The sequence below is a fragment of the Macaca mulatta genome, chromosome 19 (assembly GCF_049350105.2).
Source record: "Macaca mulatta isolate MMU2019108-1 chromosome 19, T2T-MMU8v2.0, whole genome shotgun sequence".
NCBI lineage: Eukaryota > Metazoa > Chordata > Mammalia > Primates > Cercopithecidae > Macaca > Macaca mulatta.
Genome location: NC_133424.1, coordinates 67,271,134 through 67,287,500, shown reverse-complemented (window position 1 = coordinate 67,287,500; position 16,367 = coordinate 67,271,134). Strand labels below are relative to the sequence as shown.

The window sequence follows — 16,367 nt, the reverse complement described above, 5'->3', positions numbered from 1 at the left end:
CTCCCAAAGTCCTGGGGTTACAGATGTGAGCCACTGTGCCTGGCCGGGGCTGGGGTTTTTTTTTTTTTTCTTCTTTTTTTTGAGATGGAGTCCCACTCTGTCACTCAGACTGGAGTGCAGTGGTATGATGTCAGCTCACTGCAACCTACACCTCCTGGGTTCAATCGATTCTCGTGCCTCAGCCTCCTGAGGAGCTGGGACTACAGGCACCCGCCACCACACCCGACTAATTTTCGTATTTTTAGTAGAGACGGGGTTTCACTATGTTGGCCAGGCTGGTCTTGAACTCTTGACCTCAGGTGATTCACCTGCCGTGGCCTCCCAAAGTGCTGGAGTTACAGGTGTGAGCGTCCGCGCCCGGCCGCCGCTAGGGTTTTTAAGTGTTTTGGTGTGGGCCAGAGTGTGGCCATGCTGAGTGCTGGTGGAGACGGGGACCTGAAGACGCAGTGTTCTCATGCTGACCCCGTTCCTCAGTGGGGTCTTCACGCTGGTTAGTGTCAGCTGTTTGGCTGGAATTCAGGGTCTGAAAAACATCTGAAACCATCCTTAAACAAAAGCCTTGTAATTCTAACGTCTCAGAGTTTTATCTATAGGAATCATGCAGATGCAAATTCGTTTGATGACCCTCCTGTCAGAAATCCGATCTACAGGAACAATGAGGAGGCAAAGGTGCCCTGTCTAGAGCCATGTGACACTCAGCAGCCAGGACGCGGGCCACAGTGCAGGCTGATTCACACTTTTTCATTTTTGTTTTTGTTACTAAAAGAGGGTTTTCTTTTTTCTTCTTCTTCTTCTTCTTTTTTTTTTTTTTTGTGAGATAGAGTCTCACTCTGTCGCATCCAGGCTGGAGTGCCGTGGTGCGATCTCGGCTCACTACAACGTTTGCCTCCCGGGTTCAAACGATTCTCTCGCCTCAGCCTCTCGAGTAGCTGGGATTACAGGCGTGAGCTACCATGTCTGGCTGATTTTTGTATTTTTGTAGAGGCGCAGTTTCACCATGTTGGCTGGGGCTGGTCTCAAACTACTGACCTCAAGTGATCTATCTGCCTCAGCCTCCCAAAGTGCTGGGATTACAGGCCTGAGCCACTGTGCCTGGCCTACAAAGGATATTTTAAAGGATATTTTAAAGGATATAAATGAACAGTGAAGGAGGAGATGCATTGGGGGAGGTTCAGAGGAGTCCCGAGTGCAGGAGTTTCTGTCCCTGTGGGCCTGGGGTGCACCACAGTCCTGGCACATGGGTGCACCCCAGTTCACCAACCAGGAAGCTCTTCTGAACTCTTTCGTGTTTTTTTTTTTTTTTTTTTTTTGAGACAGTCTCACTCCGTCACCCAGGCTGGAGTGCAGTGGCGTGATCTCAACTCACTGCAGCCTCTGCCTCCTGCGTTCAAGTGATTCTCACACCGCAGCCTCCTGAGTAGCGGGGTCCACAGGTGCACTCCACCATGCCTGGCTCATTTTTCATTTTTTTTGTAGAGCTAGGGTCTTGCTATCTTGTCCAGACTGGTCTAGAATTCTTGGGCTCAAGCAATCCTCCCATCTAGGCCTCCCAAAGTGTTGGGATTACAGGCATGAGCCACAGGACGCCCGGCCCAAACCCTTTCCTTTTGGAGTTTCTGGAGGATTCCTTAGGTGGGCTATGCTGATGATCACATAGCTGGCAGTTCATAATCAATTCAACCTTCGGCGCCTCTCCCCTCCCTGGAGGACACTTGGAGCCTGGGGCTGAAAGTTCCTAATGTCTAATCGTTGTCATCGGCAGCCAGTCCCCCGCCCTTGTGGGGTTATCTAGGGGCTTTCCAAAAATCACCTCGTTAACATAAACTCAGGTGTGGTTGGAGGGCCTGGCCATGCATAACAAGAGATACCTCTTTTACCTTTCTCTCTCCATAGCTGCTCTAGGACTAAAGGTCAAATGCTTTTTTTTTTTTTTTTTTTTTTTGAGACGGAGTCTCACGCTGTTGCCCAGGCTGGAGTGCAGTGGCGCGATCTCGGCTCACTGCAAGCTCCGCCTCCCGGGTTCCCGCCATTCTCCTGCCTCAGCCTCCTGAGTAGCTGGGACTACAGGCGCCCGCCACCGCGCCCGGCTAATTTTTTTTTTTTGTATTTTTAGTAGAGACGGGGTTTCACTGTGGTCTCGATCTCCTGACCTTGTGATCCGCCCGCCTCGGCCTCCCAAAGTGCTGGGATTACAGGCTTGAGCCACCGCGCCCGGCCAGGTCAAATGCTTTAACAAAATATACTCTCTCTCTTTTTTTTTTTTGTCAGCTAGAATAGAATTTATTTTGATTGTTTTTATTTTCTTTTTTTTCAGAGAGGGAGTCTCACCATGTCACTTAGGCTGGTCTTGAACTCCTGGACTCAGGCCATCCTCGCGCCTCAGCCTCCCAAAATGCTGGGATTCCATTCGTGAATCACTGCGGCTGGCCATCTCTCTCTCTCTCTCTCTTTTTTTTTTTTTTTTTAAGATGGAGTCTCTGTCGCCCAGGCTGGAGTGCAGTGGTACAATCTGGGCTCACTGCATTCTCCGGCTCCCAGGTTCAATCAATTCTCATGCCTCAGCCTCCTGAGTAGCTGGGATTACAGGTGCATAGCACCATGCCTGGCTAATTTTTTATTTTTAGTAGCGAGGAGGGGGTGTTTTGTCATGTTGCCCAGGTTGGTCTCGAACTCCTGACCTCAGATGATCCACCCACCTTGGCCTTCCGAAGTACAGGGATTACAGGCGTGAGCTACCGTGTCCGGCCTCCACAGTGCCTGTCTCTATAGCTGGCATGCTGCTGATGATATATCCGTCTCCATTTGTGGGACCGTTTGCTTCCGTTAAATTAACAGTTTACCAAAATTATGTGCTGAATGCTTTCCACAACATACGCTGTTTTATTTAAAAACAATTTTAGGCCAGGTGCGGTGGCTCATGCCTGTAATCCCAGCACTTTGGAAGGCCGAGGTGGGTGGATTGCCTGACATCAGGAGTTTGAGACCAGCCTGGCCAATATGGTGAAACCCCGTCTCTACTAAAAATACAAAAAATTAGTCAGGCATGGTGGTGTGTGCCTTCAGTCCCAGCTACTCGGGAGGCTGAGGCGCAAGAATTGCTTGAACCTGGGGAGCGGAGGTTGCAGTGAACTGAGACTGCACTACTGCATTCCAGCCTGGACCACAGAGCGAGACTCCATCTCAAAAAAAAAAAAAATTAAATATCAGTTATTTATTTTTTTGAGACAGGGTCTCCTCTGTGGCCCAGGCTGAAGTGGGGTGGCACAATCACAGCTCACTGCAGCCTCAAACTCCTGGGCTCAGGTCATCCTCCCAGCTCAGCCTCCTGAATAGCTGGGATTACAGGTGCAGGCCATCATGTATGGATAATGTTTTTTGTTCTTGTTTTTGTTTGAGACAGTCTTGCTCTTGTCACCCAGACTGGAGTGCAATGGCGTGATCTCACGTCACTGCAACCTCTGCCTCCTGGGTTCAAGTGATTCTCGTGTCTCAGCCTCCCAAGTAGCTGGGATTAGAGGCACCCGCTACCACGCCTGGCTAATTTTTGTATTTTTAGTAGAGACAGGGTTTCACCATGTTGGCCAGGCTGGTCTTGAACTCCTGACATCAGGTGATACACCCACCTCGGCCTCCCAAAGTGCTGGGAATATAGGCATGAGCTACCACGCCCAGCCTATGCATGGCTAATTATTAAATATTTTTGTAGAGAATGCATCTTGCTATGTTGCCTAGGCTGGTCTCAAACTCCTGGCCCCTAGAGATCTGCTGGCCTAGGCCTCTCGGCCTGCTGGGATTTATAGGCAGGAGCCACCACAGTTGGCCACAAAGTAGACTTGTTTTATTTGTAACTTAGGAAGTCACAAAAGTTTTTATCCTCTTCTTTTAAAAATTTTAATTTATTTATTTTTGTTTAATTTTTTTTCTCTGCAAGCGTTTCTAGAGCTGGGAGCCAGGTACCTTGCAAAATCCAAAATGTGTATTTCCTGTTCTGTCACCTATCACACCTGACCCCGGTGGTCTAGGAAGGGAATTGCACATTAACCTCACCTGGGGAGATTCAACAAGCAGTGCTTCCCCAAAGCCCACTGCAGCCCAATTACAGCTGAATCCCTGAGGATGGGGCCCAGGTGATGTCAAGGTGAGTCTGAGGTCAGCGGTTGGGAATCGCCCAATGTTAATCTCAGTGGGGTGGCTCCACCCTGGGCAGGAAAGGTCTCCACCCTGTGTACTGAGGGCCAATCAGAGACCTCCCCTTTTTATCCAGTTCCTTTGCAGAAAATACAGGCTGGAAGCAAGTCCAGACCTAAGGGAGGTGAGTGCTGGTTCTTGAATCAATTTATTTGTCTCTTCAAGGGAGAAGTAATTAGTGGTTGAGTTTTATATCCAGTTCCTTTGCAGAAATTACAGGCTGGAACCAAGACCTGACCTAAGGGAGGTGAGTGCTGGTTCTTACATTGATTTTTCTCCTCGTTTAAGGGAGAAGACATCATTGGTTGAGTTTCCACCATAGCCCTTCCCTAAGCCTTAATGGTTGGTGTGAGGATGCTGGAAGGATGTTTTTCTTTCTTTTCTTTTCTTTTTTTTTTTTTTAGACAGAGTCTCACTCTTGCCCAGGCTGGTGTACAGTGGCATGATCTCTGCTCACTGCAACCTCCGCCTCCTGGGATTTTCTTGCCTCAGTCTCCTGAGTAGCTGGGATTACAGGCACCCGCCACCACGCCCAGCTAATTTTTGTATTTTTAGTAGACACAGGGTTTCACCATGTTGGCTAGGCTGGTCTTGAACTCCTGACTTTAGGTGATCCGTCTGCCTCGGCCTCCCAAAGTGCTGGGATTCCAGGTGTGAGCCACCGCGCCTGGCCTAATGTTGTCTTAAGGACTTCTATTCAAATATAGTTTAGAGGAGCTCAGGAGTTTGAGACTAGTCTGGGCAACATGGTAAAACTGTCTCTCCAAAAAAGACAAGGCCAGTCACAATGGCTCATGCCTGTTATCCCAACACTTTGGGAGGCTGAGATGGGCGAATCATTTGAGGCCAGGAGTTCGAGACTAGCCTGCCCAAAATGGTGAAACCCCGTCTCTACTAAAAACACAAAAGTTAGCCAGGTGTAGTGGTGCATGCCTGTAATCCCTGTTAGTTGGAAGGTTGAGGCAGGAGAATGGCTTAAACCTGGAAGGGGGGAGGTTGCAGTGAGCTGAGATCGTGCCACTGCACTCCAGTCTGGGACACAGAGGGAGACTCCGTCTCAAAAAACAAAGAAGGCCAGACCGCGTGCTGTGTCCAGGCTAGTTGTGGGGTGAGGTGGGAGGATCACCTGAGTCGGGAGGTGGGGGCTGCAATGAGGTGTGATTGTGCACTGCACTCCAGCCTGATGAGAGGTAACCCTGTTTTTTATTTTTTTTTGAGACAGAGTCTCGCTCTGTCGCCCAGGCTGGAGTGCAGTGGCCGGATCTCAGCTCACTGCAAGCTCCACCTCCCGGGTTTAGGCCATTCTCCTGCCTCAGCCTCCGGAGTAGCTGGGACTACAGGCGCCGCCATCTCGCCCGGCTAGTTTTTTGTATTTTTTAGTATAGATGGGGTTTCATTGTGTTAGCCAGGATGGTCTCGATCTCCTGACCTCGTGATCCGCCCGTCTCGGCCTCCCAAAGTGCTGGGATTACAGGCTTGAGCCACCGCGCCCGGCCGACACTTTTTTTTTTTTTTTTTTTTTTTTTTAAAAAAAAACAGGAAGCCGGGCGTGGCGACTCACTCCTGTAATCCCAGCACTTTCAGATCACCTGAGGTCGGAAGTCTGAGACCAGCCTGACCAACATGGAGAAACCCCGTCTCTACTAAAAATACAAAATCAGCCGGGTGTGGTGGTGCGCGCCTGTAATCCCAGCTACTTGGAAGGCTGAGGCAGGAGAATCACTTGAACCCAGGAGGCGGAGGTTGCAGTGAGCTGAGATCACGCCGTTGCACTCCAGCCTGGGCAATGAGAGTGAAATTGTCTCAAAAAAAAAAAAAAAAAAAAGATTTCTGGATGCCCTGGCTCACACCTGTAATCCTAGCACTTTGGGAGGCCGCTGCGGGTGGATCACCTGAGGTCAGGAGTTCAAGACCGACCTGGCCAACATGGAGAAACCCGTCTGTACTAAAAATACAAAAATTAGTCAGGTGTGGTGATGTGCACCTGTAGTCCCAGCGTCTCGGGAGGCTGAGGTATGAGAATTGCTTGAACCTGGGAGTTGGAGGTTGCTGTGAGTCAAGATCATGTCACTGTGCTTCAGCCTGGGCAACAGAGTGAGACTCCATCTTTTTTTTTTTTTTTTTTTTTTTTTTTTTTTTTGAGACGGAGTCTCGCTCTGTCGCCCAGGCTGGAGTGCAGTGGCCAGATCTCAGCTCACTGCAAGCTCCGCCTCCCGGGTTCCCGCCCTTCTCCTGCCTCAGCCTCCCGAGTAGCTGGGACCACAGGCGCCGCCACCACGCCCGGCTAGTTTTTTGTATTTTTAGTAGAGACGGGGTTTCACCGTGTTAGCGAGGATGGTCTCGATCTCCTGACCTTGTGATCCGCCCGTCTCGGCCTCCCAAAGTGCTGGGATTACAGGCTTGAGCCACCGCGCCCGGCTGAGACTCCATCTTAAAAAAAAAAAAAAAAAAAAAAAAAAGTACTTGGCCGGGCCCAGTGGTTCATACCCTGCACTTTGGGAGGCCGAGGTAGGTGGATCACCTGAGGTCGGGAGTTCAAGACCAGCCTGGCCAACATGGTGAAACCCCATCTGTACTAAAAATACAAAAAAAAATTAGGGTGTGGTGGCACATGCCTGTGATCTCAGCTACTTGGGAGGCTGAGGCAGGAGAATCACTTGAACCCACGAGGCGGAGATTGCAGTGAGCCTTGCACCACTACACTCCAGCCTGGGCAACAGAGCAAGAATTTCTGGAAAAAAAAAAAAAAACCCTGAATTTTTCTAAGTAGATCAAATGTTCTCTCTGCAAAAAGGAAAGGCAACTATATGAGGGAGTGGATATGTTAATTAGCTTGATTGTGGTAATCATGTCACTGTATATATAACATTGCTCCATGCTGTACACAAGTAAACATTGTATATATGACTTTAAAAATACTTCAAAAATAGAGACAAGGTCTCCTTGCATTGTTGCATTGCCCAGGCTGGTTGGGAACTCCTGGGCTCACATGCTGTTCCCACTCTGTCCTAAAATTGTATAGATGTAATTATACCTCACAGCTGGGGAAAAAAGTTGCTGTTCCCTGCAAGGGTAAAGCTGTCCACCTCTATCACCACCTGGGCTTGGCAAGTCATTTTCTGTTATTTATTTTCCAGGCTGCCTCCCTCTTTTTTTTTTTTTTTTTTGGAGGCAGAGTCTCACTTTGTCACCCAGGCTAGAATGCAGTAGTACGATCTTGACTCACTGCAGCCTCAGCTTTTTCCGGGCTCAAGAAATCCTCCTGCCTCAGCTCCCCAAGTAGCTAGAGTAGAGATAGGTTTTGGCCTTGCTTCTCAGGCTGGTCTCCAACTCCCCAGATTCAAGGGATCCTGCTGCCTCGGCCTCCCAAAGTGTTGGGATTACAGGTGTGAGCCACCGCGCCCAGCCATTAGTTACTTACTTTTGAGACAGGGCCTCACTCTGTCACCCAGGCAAGGAGTGCAGTGGCTCTCTGCAACCGCCAAATCGCAGGCTCAGACGATTCTCCTGGGTCAGCCTCCCAAGTATCTAGGACTACAGGCATGTACCACCACCAGGCCTGGCTACGATTTTTTTTTTTTTTTTTTTTTTTTTGAGACAGAGTTTCGCTCTTGTTGCCCAGGCTGGAGTACAATGACGCCATCTTGGCTCACTGCAACCTCCGCCTCCTGGGTTCAAGTGATTCTCCTGCCTCAGCCTCCCAAGTACCTGGGATTACAGGTTCCTGCCACTATACCTGGCTGGCTTCTATATTTTTAGTAGAGACGGGGTTTCTCCACGTGGGCCAGGCTGGTCTCAAACGTCTGACATCAGGTGATCCTGCTGCCTCCGCCTCCCAACGTGCTGGGATTACAGGCGTGAGCCACTGCACCTGGCCTTATTTAATTAATTAATTTATTTATTTAAACGGAGTTTCGCTCTTGTTGCCCAGGCTGGAGTCCAATGGCGCCATCTCGGCTCACTGCAACCTCTGCCTCCTGGGTTCAAGCGATTCTCTTGCCTCAGCCTCCCAGTACCTGGGATTACAGGTTCCTGCCACTACGCCTGGCTGGCTTCTATATTTTTAGTAGAGAGGGGGTTTCTCCACGTGGGCCAGGCTGGTCTCAAACGGCTGACATCAGGTGATCCACCTGCCTCGGCCTCCCAAAGTGCTGGGATTCCAGGCCTGAGCCACCGCACCCGGCCAGTACAGTTATATTTACATCTGACCTCTTGCTATTTGTTTTCAATGTGTCTCATTCAGTGGAGGGCTGAAATGTTAAACAAGTGGCCCCGGGGGTTGGTGGCGAGGAAGTCTTGGTTTGTAGTGTTTGCTGATTTCTTTTTTTGTTTGTTTGAGACAGAGTTTTGTTCTTGTTGCCCAGGCTCGAGTGCAATGGTGAGATCTCAGATCATGCAGCCTCCACCTCCCAGGTTCAAGTGATTCTCCTGTCTCAGCCTCCCGAGTAGCTGGAATTACAGGCACCGGCCTCCATGCCTGGCTAATTTTTGTATTTTCAGTAGAGATGGGGTTTCACCATGTTGGTGAGGCTGGTCTGGTGCTCCTGACCTCAGGTGATCCACCCGCCTTGGCCTCCCAAAGTGCTGGGATTACAGGCGTGAGCCACTGTGCCCTGCCATGTTGCTGATTTCCGTGGCATAAACACTCCCCTTTGTACTATCAGTGTGAAATCACGACCCACAGACTTGGTATAGGTACGTGTAGGAAGCCCCCATTAGCCAGCACAGGCTGGCCCTAGCATGCCACTGACTCTTCTTTCTTTGTATTTTTTTTTTTTGGTTCGTCCTTTTTACCATGTTAGCCAGGCTGGTCTCGAACTCCTGGCCTCAGGCGATCTGCCCCCCTCGGCCTCCCAGAGTGCTGAGATTGCAGGCATGAGCCACTGTGCTGGGCCAGATTTTCCGTCTCTTAATTCAGTCTACGTAATATTTTAGCACTCCTGGTGCAGCGGGAACAGTCTCATTCTCAGCACATAGGCAGCTGTTGTTTCATTTAATGATGGTAACTCATTAATTGTTTTTTCTTTCTTTTTTTTTTTTGAGACGGAGTCTGGCTCTGTCACCCAGGCTGGAGTGCAGTGGTGCAATCTCGGCTCACTGCAAGCTCTGCCTCCCGGGTTTCACGCCATTCTCCTGCCTCAGTCTCCTGAGTAGCTGGGACTACAGGCGCCCGCCACCACGCCCGGCTAATTTTTTTTTTTTTTTTTTGAGACGGAGTCTTGCTCTGTCACCCAGGCTGGAGTGCAGTGGCGCGATCTCGGCTCACTGCAAGCTCCGCCTCCCGGGTTCACGCCATTCTCCTGCCTCAGCCTCCCGAGTAGCTGGGACTACAGGCGCCCGCCACTGCGCCCAGCTAATTTTTTCTATTTTTAGTAGAAACGGGGTTTCACCATGGTCTCGATCTCCTGACCTTGTGATCCGCCCGCCTCGGCCTCCCAAAGTGCTGGGATTACAGGCGTGAGCCACCGCGCCCGGCTAATTTTTTTTTTTTTTTTGTATTTTTAGTAGAGATGGGGTTTCACCGTGTTAGCCAGGATGGTCTCCGTCTCCTGACCTCATGATCTGCCCGCCTCGGCCTCCCAAAGTGCTGGGATGACGGACGTGAGCCACCGCGCCCAGCCATGAACTGTTGTTTCTTTTTTCTCCCAGTTCTTTAGCCTTAACCTAAGGTCTTATACGTGGAGCACTATGACATCGCCACAGCTCGAGTGGACGCTGCAGACCCTTCTGGAGCAGCTGAACGAGGATGAATTAAAGAGTTTCAAATCCCTCTTAAGGGCTCTTCCCCTGGAAGACGTGCTGCAGAAGGCCCCATGGTCTGAGGTGGAAGAGGCTGACGGCAAGAAGCTGGCAGAAATTCTAATCCACACGTCCTCAGAAAATTGGATAAGGAGTGCAACTGTGACTGTCTTGGAAGAGATGAACCTCACAGAATTGTGTAAGATGGCAAAGTCTGAGATGCTGGGTAAGTAGAACCTGGGGTGTCCTGGTCATTTGTAACAAAGAAGGAGCCCTGGCCGGGTGCGGTGGCTCATGCCTGTAACCCTAGCGATTTGGGAAGCTGAGTGGGAGGGGGGGATCACCTGAGGTCAGGAGTTTGAGACCTGCCTGACAAACATGGTAAAACCCCGTCTCTACTAAAAATACAAAAATTAGCCAGGCGTGGCGGGGTGGTGGGTGTGTGTAATCCCTGTGATTCGGGAGGCGGAGGTTGCTGTGAGCTGAGATAGTGCCATTGCACTCCAGCCTGGGCAACGGAGTGAGACTCTATCTCAAAAAAATTAGATAGATTTGTATACTCATGATCTTAACTTTCCTATTACCTGTTTTGCATTTTTAGCATATTTTAAGAGATGTGGTCTTGCTACATTGCCCAGGCTCTTCACAGCCATAATCACAGTACACTACAACCTCAAACGCCTTGCCTTAAGCAATCCTCCTGCCTCAGCCTGTTGAGTAGCTGGAGATACAGGTACCTGTCCTGTGCTTGGCTCAGCATTTTTTTCTTTTTCCTTCGAGACAGGATTTCAATCTGTTGCCCAGGCTGGAGTGCATTGGTACGATCATGGTTCACTGCAGCCTCCAACTCCTGGGCTCATGCTATCATCCCATCTCAGCCTTCCAAGCTAATTTTTTTTTCTCTTTTGTAGAGATGGGGTCTTGCTATGTTGATGAGGCTGGTTTCGAACTCCTGGGCCTCTTGCCTCAGTCTCCCAAGAGGCTGAGATTACAGGTGTGAGCCACCATGTCTGGCAGCATGCTTTTAAACACTGTTTTGGAATAATTTTTTATTATTTTATGTTTTTTTGAGATGGAGTTTTGCTTTGTCGCCAGGCTGGAGTGCAGTGACGCAATCTCACTGCAACCTCCGCCTCCTCCGGAAACATTACGGAGAAACGATCTTTGGTCTGGAAGGATACCTATTGACTCTGTTCTGTGGGGGCAAAATTGCTAGGTCATATGGTAATTCTGTGTTTTTGAAGAAGCAAGTTGTTCTATTTTTAAATGCGGGAAAGATTCGAGTTTCTATTTGTCAGGAAATAACATGCTAGTTATTCTAGAGAGAAAAAAAAAACCAGACAATCTTCTAAACCAGGTACTGAATTGTGTCCAGAAAACTTTTACTGAAGCTCTAACCGCCTCCCCACCTGCCATGTGACTATGTATTTGGAGATAGGACTTCAGGAGTAAAGATGAAATGAGGTTACAAGGGTGGGGCCAATAGGACCAAAAAAAAAAAAAAAAGAATATTTGAGCCAAAGGCAGTGATGTGTTCCTGTAGTCCCAGCGACTTAGGAGTCTTGAGGTGGGAGAATTGCTTGAATCCAGGAGTTTGAATCCAGTCTAGGGAACATATTGAGACCCCATCTGTAAATATATGTGTATATATTTGACACTTTTTTTTTTTTGAGACAGAGTCTCGCTCTGTCACTCAGGCTGGAGTGCAGTGGTGAGATCTTGGCTCACTGCAACCTCCGCCTCCAGGTTCAAGTGATTCTCCTATCTCAGCCTCCCGAGTAGCTGGGATTACAGGCCTGTGCCATCATACCTGGCTAATTTTTTTTTTTTTTTTGGTATTTTTAGTAGAGATGGGGTTTTGCCACATTGGCCAGGCTGGTCTTGAGCTCCTGACCTTGTGATTTGCCCACCTCAGCCTCTCAAAGTGCTGGGATTACAGGCGTGAGCCGCCACGCCCGGCTGACACTTTATGTATAATAATGTCTGATTTACGCAGTGCAAATTGCTGTGTCAGGCTTACATCTAAGTATTTTACAGAGGCCGGACAGGTGCAAGAAATAGATAACCCTCAGCTGGGAGATGCAGAAGAAGACTCAGAGTTAGAAAAGCCAGGTGGGTAAATACGGTCTTGTGGTCATGAGTGTGGTGTTTGAGAGCGTGCAAGGTGCATCACTTCTTCCTGGTTTTCTTCATTTCTGTTTTTTTTTTTTTTTTTTGAGACGGAATCTTGCTCTGTCCCCCAGGCTGGCGTGCAGTGGTTCCATCTCTGCTCATTGCAACCTCCGCCTCCCGGGTTCAAGCAATTCTCTGCCTCAGCCTCTTGAGTAGCTGGGATTACAGGCGCCCGCCACTACCCCCAGCTAATGTTTTGTATTTTTAGTAGAGACGGGGTTTCACTATCTTGGCCAGGTTGGTCTTGAACTCCTGACCTCAAGTGATCCACCCACCTCGGCCTCCCGAAGTGCTGGGATTACAGGCGTGAGCCACCGTACCCGGCCCTCATTTCTGGTACTTGGCAAAGTTATTTTCAGAAGAGTGTAATCATCAACCTCAACTGTCCTGTGGGCTGTCACTGCAGGTGAAAAGGAGGGACGGAGAAATTCAGTGCAGAAACAATCTTTGGTCTGGAAGAACACCTTTTGGCAAGGAGACATTGACAGTTTCCATGACGACGTCATTCAGAGAAACCAACGGTTCATTCCATTCTTGAATCCCAGAACACCGAGGAAGCTAACACCTTACACCGTGGTGCTGCACGGCCCCGCGGGCGTGGGGAAAACCACACTGGCCAAAAAGTGTATGCTGGACTGGACAGACTGCAACCTCAGCCCGACTGTCAGATACGCTTTCTACCTCAGCTGCAAGGAGCTCAGCCGCATGGGCCCGTGCAGTTTTGCAGAGCTGATCTCCAAAGACTGGCCTGAATTGCAGGATGACATTCCAAGCATCCTAGCCCAAGCACAGAGAATCCTGTTCGTGGTCGACGGCCTTGATGAGCTGAAAGTCCCACCTGGGGCGCTGATCCAGGACATCTGCGGGGACTGGGAGCAGCAGAAGCCGGTGCCGGTCCTCCTGGGGAGTTTGCTGAAGAGGAAGATGTTACCCAAGGCAACCCTGCTGGTCACCACGCGGCCCAGGGCCCTGAGGGACCTCCAGCTCCTGGTGCAGCAGCCCATCTACATAAGGGTGGAGGGGTTCCTGGAGGAGGACAGGAGGGCCTATTTCCTGAGACACTTTGGAGACGAGGACCAAGCCATGCGTGCCTTTGAGTTGATGAGGAGCAACGCGGCCCTGTTCCAGCTGGGCTCGGCGCCCGCGGTGTGCTGGATCGTGTGCACGACTCTGAAGCTGCAGATGGAGAAGGGGGAGGACCCGGCCCCCACCTGCCTCACCAGCACGGGGCTGTTCCTGCGCTTCCTCTGCAGCCAGTTCCCGCAGGGCGCACAGCTCCGGGGCGCGCTGCGGGCGCTGAGCCTCCTGGCCGCGCAGAGTTTGTGGGCGCAGATGTCCGTGCTCCACGGAGAGGACCTGGAAAGGCTCGGGGTGCAGGAGTCCGACCTCCGCCTGTTCCTGGACAGAGACATCCTCCGCCAGGACAGAGTCTCCAAAGGCTGCTACTCCTTCATCCACCTCAGCTTCCAGCAGTTTCTCACTGCGCTGTTCTACGCCCTGGAGGAGGAGGAGGAGGAGGACAGGGACGGCCATGCCTGGGACATTGGGGACGTGCAGAAGCTGCTTTCCGAAGAAGAAAGACTCAAGAACCCCGACCTGATCCAAGTAGGGCACTTCTTGTTCGGCCTGGCTAATGAGAAGAGAGTCAAGGAGTTGGAGGCCACTTTTGGCTGCCAGATGTCACCGGAGATCAAACAGGAATTGCTGCGATGCAAAGCCAGTCTTCATGCCGATAAGCCCTTATCCATGACAGACCTGAAGGAGGTCTTGTGCTGCCTGTACGAGTCTCAGGAGGAGGAGCTGGCGAAGGTGGTGGTGGCCCCGCTCAAGAAAATTTCTATTAACTTGACAAATACTTCTGAAATGATGCACTGTTCCTTCAGCCTGAAGCATTGTCGAGACTTGGAGAAAGTCTCACTGCAGATAGCAAAGGGGGTGTTCCTGGAGAATTACGTGGATTTCGAAGCAGACATTGAATTTGAGAGGTAAGGACTGTTTTCCCAACCCACGCTCCACTAGGAAGAGGCCGGCGTCTCCTGTGCCCTGTGGCTGATGGTCACAATTTCCCTCTGGCTGGACTTTCTTCCAGCTTCACAGTTCAATACAGAGATGCGATTTGGCAATTAGGAATTGGGGCTTTTTTTTTTTTTTTTTTTTGTGGACAGAGTTTTGCTCTTGTTACCCAGGCTGGAGTGCAATGGCTCACTGCAACCTCTGCCTCCTAGGTTCAGGCGATTCTCCTGCCTCAGCCTCTCTGGTAGCTTGGACTACAGCCGCCTGCCACCATGCCCAGCTAATTTCTGTAGTTTTAGTAGAGACGGGGTTTCATCACATTGGCCAGGCTGGTCTTGAAACCCTGACCTCAGATGATCTGCCCGCCTCGGCTTCCCAAAGTGCTGGAATTACAGACCTGAGCCACTGCACCCGGCCTGTCTGCACTGTTTGGTCTGCTGCACCACCTCCTTCCCCCTCACCTGTCTTCACTCACTCAGCCCGGCCAGGAATTGAGGCTTAAAAGACCGACTTTTAAGTGTTTAGTTTTCAGGTGGGAATGGTGCTGAATATCCCCAAACACTTGAGCCGTTTCATATATAACAATGGCAGGGAGGTAATTTTTTTTTTTTTTGAGACGGAGTCTTGCTCTGTCACCCAGGCTGGAGTGCAGTGGCGCAATCTCTGCTCACTGCAAGCTCTCTCGCGAGTAGCTGGGACTACAGGCGCCCGTCACCACGCCCGGCTAATTTTCTTGTATTTTTAGTAGAGACAGGGTTTCACTGTGTTAGCCAGGATGGTCTCGATCTCCTGACCTTGTGATCTGCCCGCCTCGGCCTCCCAAAGTGCTGGGAGGCCAAGGAGGGTGTGAGCCACCACACCCGGCTATTTTTTTGTAAAACTTAAGATCTATACTCCTAGCAAAGTATGTGATTCAATATTGCTTACTATAGACACTGTTTTAGGTTGGTGCAAAAGTAATTGTGGTTTTTGCCACTGAAATGTGGTTTGCAGACCCCCGTCCCCTGACGCAGGTACTAGGCATAGGAGACGAACGTGTGTTCTCCCGCAGGTGCACCTACGTAACGCTTCCCAGCTGGGCTCAGCAGGATCTTCGCTCTCTTCGCCTCTGGACGGATTTCTGCTCTCTCTTCAGCTCAAACAGCAATCTGAAGTTTCTAGAAGTGAAACAAAGCTTCCTGAGCGACTCTTCTGTGCGGATTCTTTGTGACCACATAACCCGTAGCACCTGCCATCTGCAGAAAGTGGAGTAAGCAGAAACTCATCTTGCAGGGGAGACCCTGAACCATGACTCAGCTTCTTGCACTTTTTTTTTTTTTAAATTTAGAAATGTGTTGTTTCATCTCCATGGATTTGGGGATTTTCCAGCTATGTTTTTTTTTTTTCTTTTCTTTCTTTCTTTCTTTTTCTTTTTTTTTTTTTTGAGACAGAATTTCACTCTGTCACCCACGCTGGAGTGCAGTGGTGCAATCTTGTGTTTTTAGTAGAGGTGGAATTTCTCCATGTTGGCCAGGCTGGTCTCAAACTTCTGACCTAAGGTGATGCACCCGCCTTGGCCTTCAAAAGTGCTGGGATTACAGGCATGAACCACCATGCCTGGCCCAGCTATCTTTTTTTTTTTGGTTACCAAAGCAAACCAAAAAGTAGGTACAAGTGCAGGTTAGTTACACAGGTAAACGTGTGTCATGGGAGTTTGTTGTACAGATTTTATCACCCAGGTATTGAGCCTAGTATCCATTAGTTGTTTATCCTGATCCTCTGCTTCTTGAGTGTTTTTTTCTTTAGATGGAGTCGTGCTGTGTCGCCCAGGCTGGAGTGTAGTGGCGTGATCTCGGCTCACTGCAACCTCCACCTCCTGGGTTCCCGCCATTCTCCTGCTTCAGTGTCCCGAGTAGCTGGGACTACAAGTACCCACCATAATACCCGGCTAATTTTTTGTATTTTTAGTAGAGACGGGGCTTCACCATGTTGGTCAGGCTGGCCTCGAACTCCTGACCTCAGGTGACCTGCCTGTCTTGGCCCCCGCTAATTTTTGTATTTTTGTTGTTGTTGTTGAGATGGAGTCTCGCTTTGTCGCCCAGGCTGGAGTGCAGTGGTGCAATCTCGGCTCGCTGGAACCTCCACCTCCCAGGTTCATGCCATTCTCTTGCCTCAGCCTCCCGAGTAGCTGGGACTACAGGCGCCCGTTACCACGCCCAACTAATTTTTTGTATTTTTAGTAGAGACGGGGTTTCACTGTGTTAGCCAGGATGGTC

General features: G+C 50.0%; 1 protein-coding gene across 13 annotated transcripts in view; it reads left to right on the top strand.

Annotated features, from left to right (window-relative positions):
• NLRP7 (NLR family pyrin domain containing 7) overlaps positions 1-16,367 on the top strand; it is a 39,068-nt gene that overhangs the window by 9,124 nt on the left and 13,577 nt on the right. For 4 of the 13 annotated variants that reach the window (XM_077976031.1, XM_077976029.1, XM_028838357.2 and 1 more), the window contains exons 1-5: positions 4,233-4,435; positions 9,838-10,153; positions 11,965-12,039; positions 12,506-14,084; positions 15,164-15,361. In XM_077976031.1, the coding sequence (XP_077832157.1) occupies positions 9,877-10,153; positions 11,965-12,039; positions 12,506-14,084; positions 15,164-15,361 (2,129 nt within the window). In that variant the 5' untranslated portion in view covers positions 4,233-4,435; positions 9,838-9,876. 13 annotated transcript variants of the gene reach the window in all.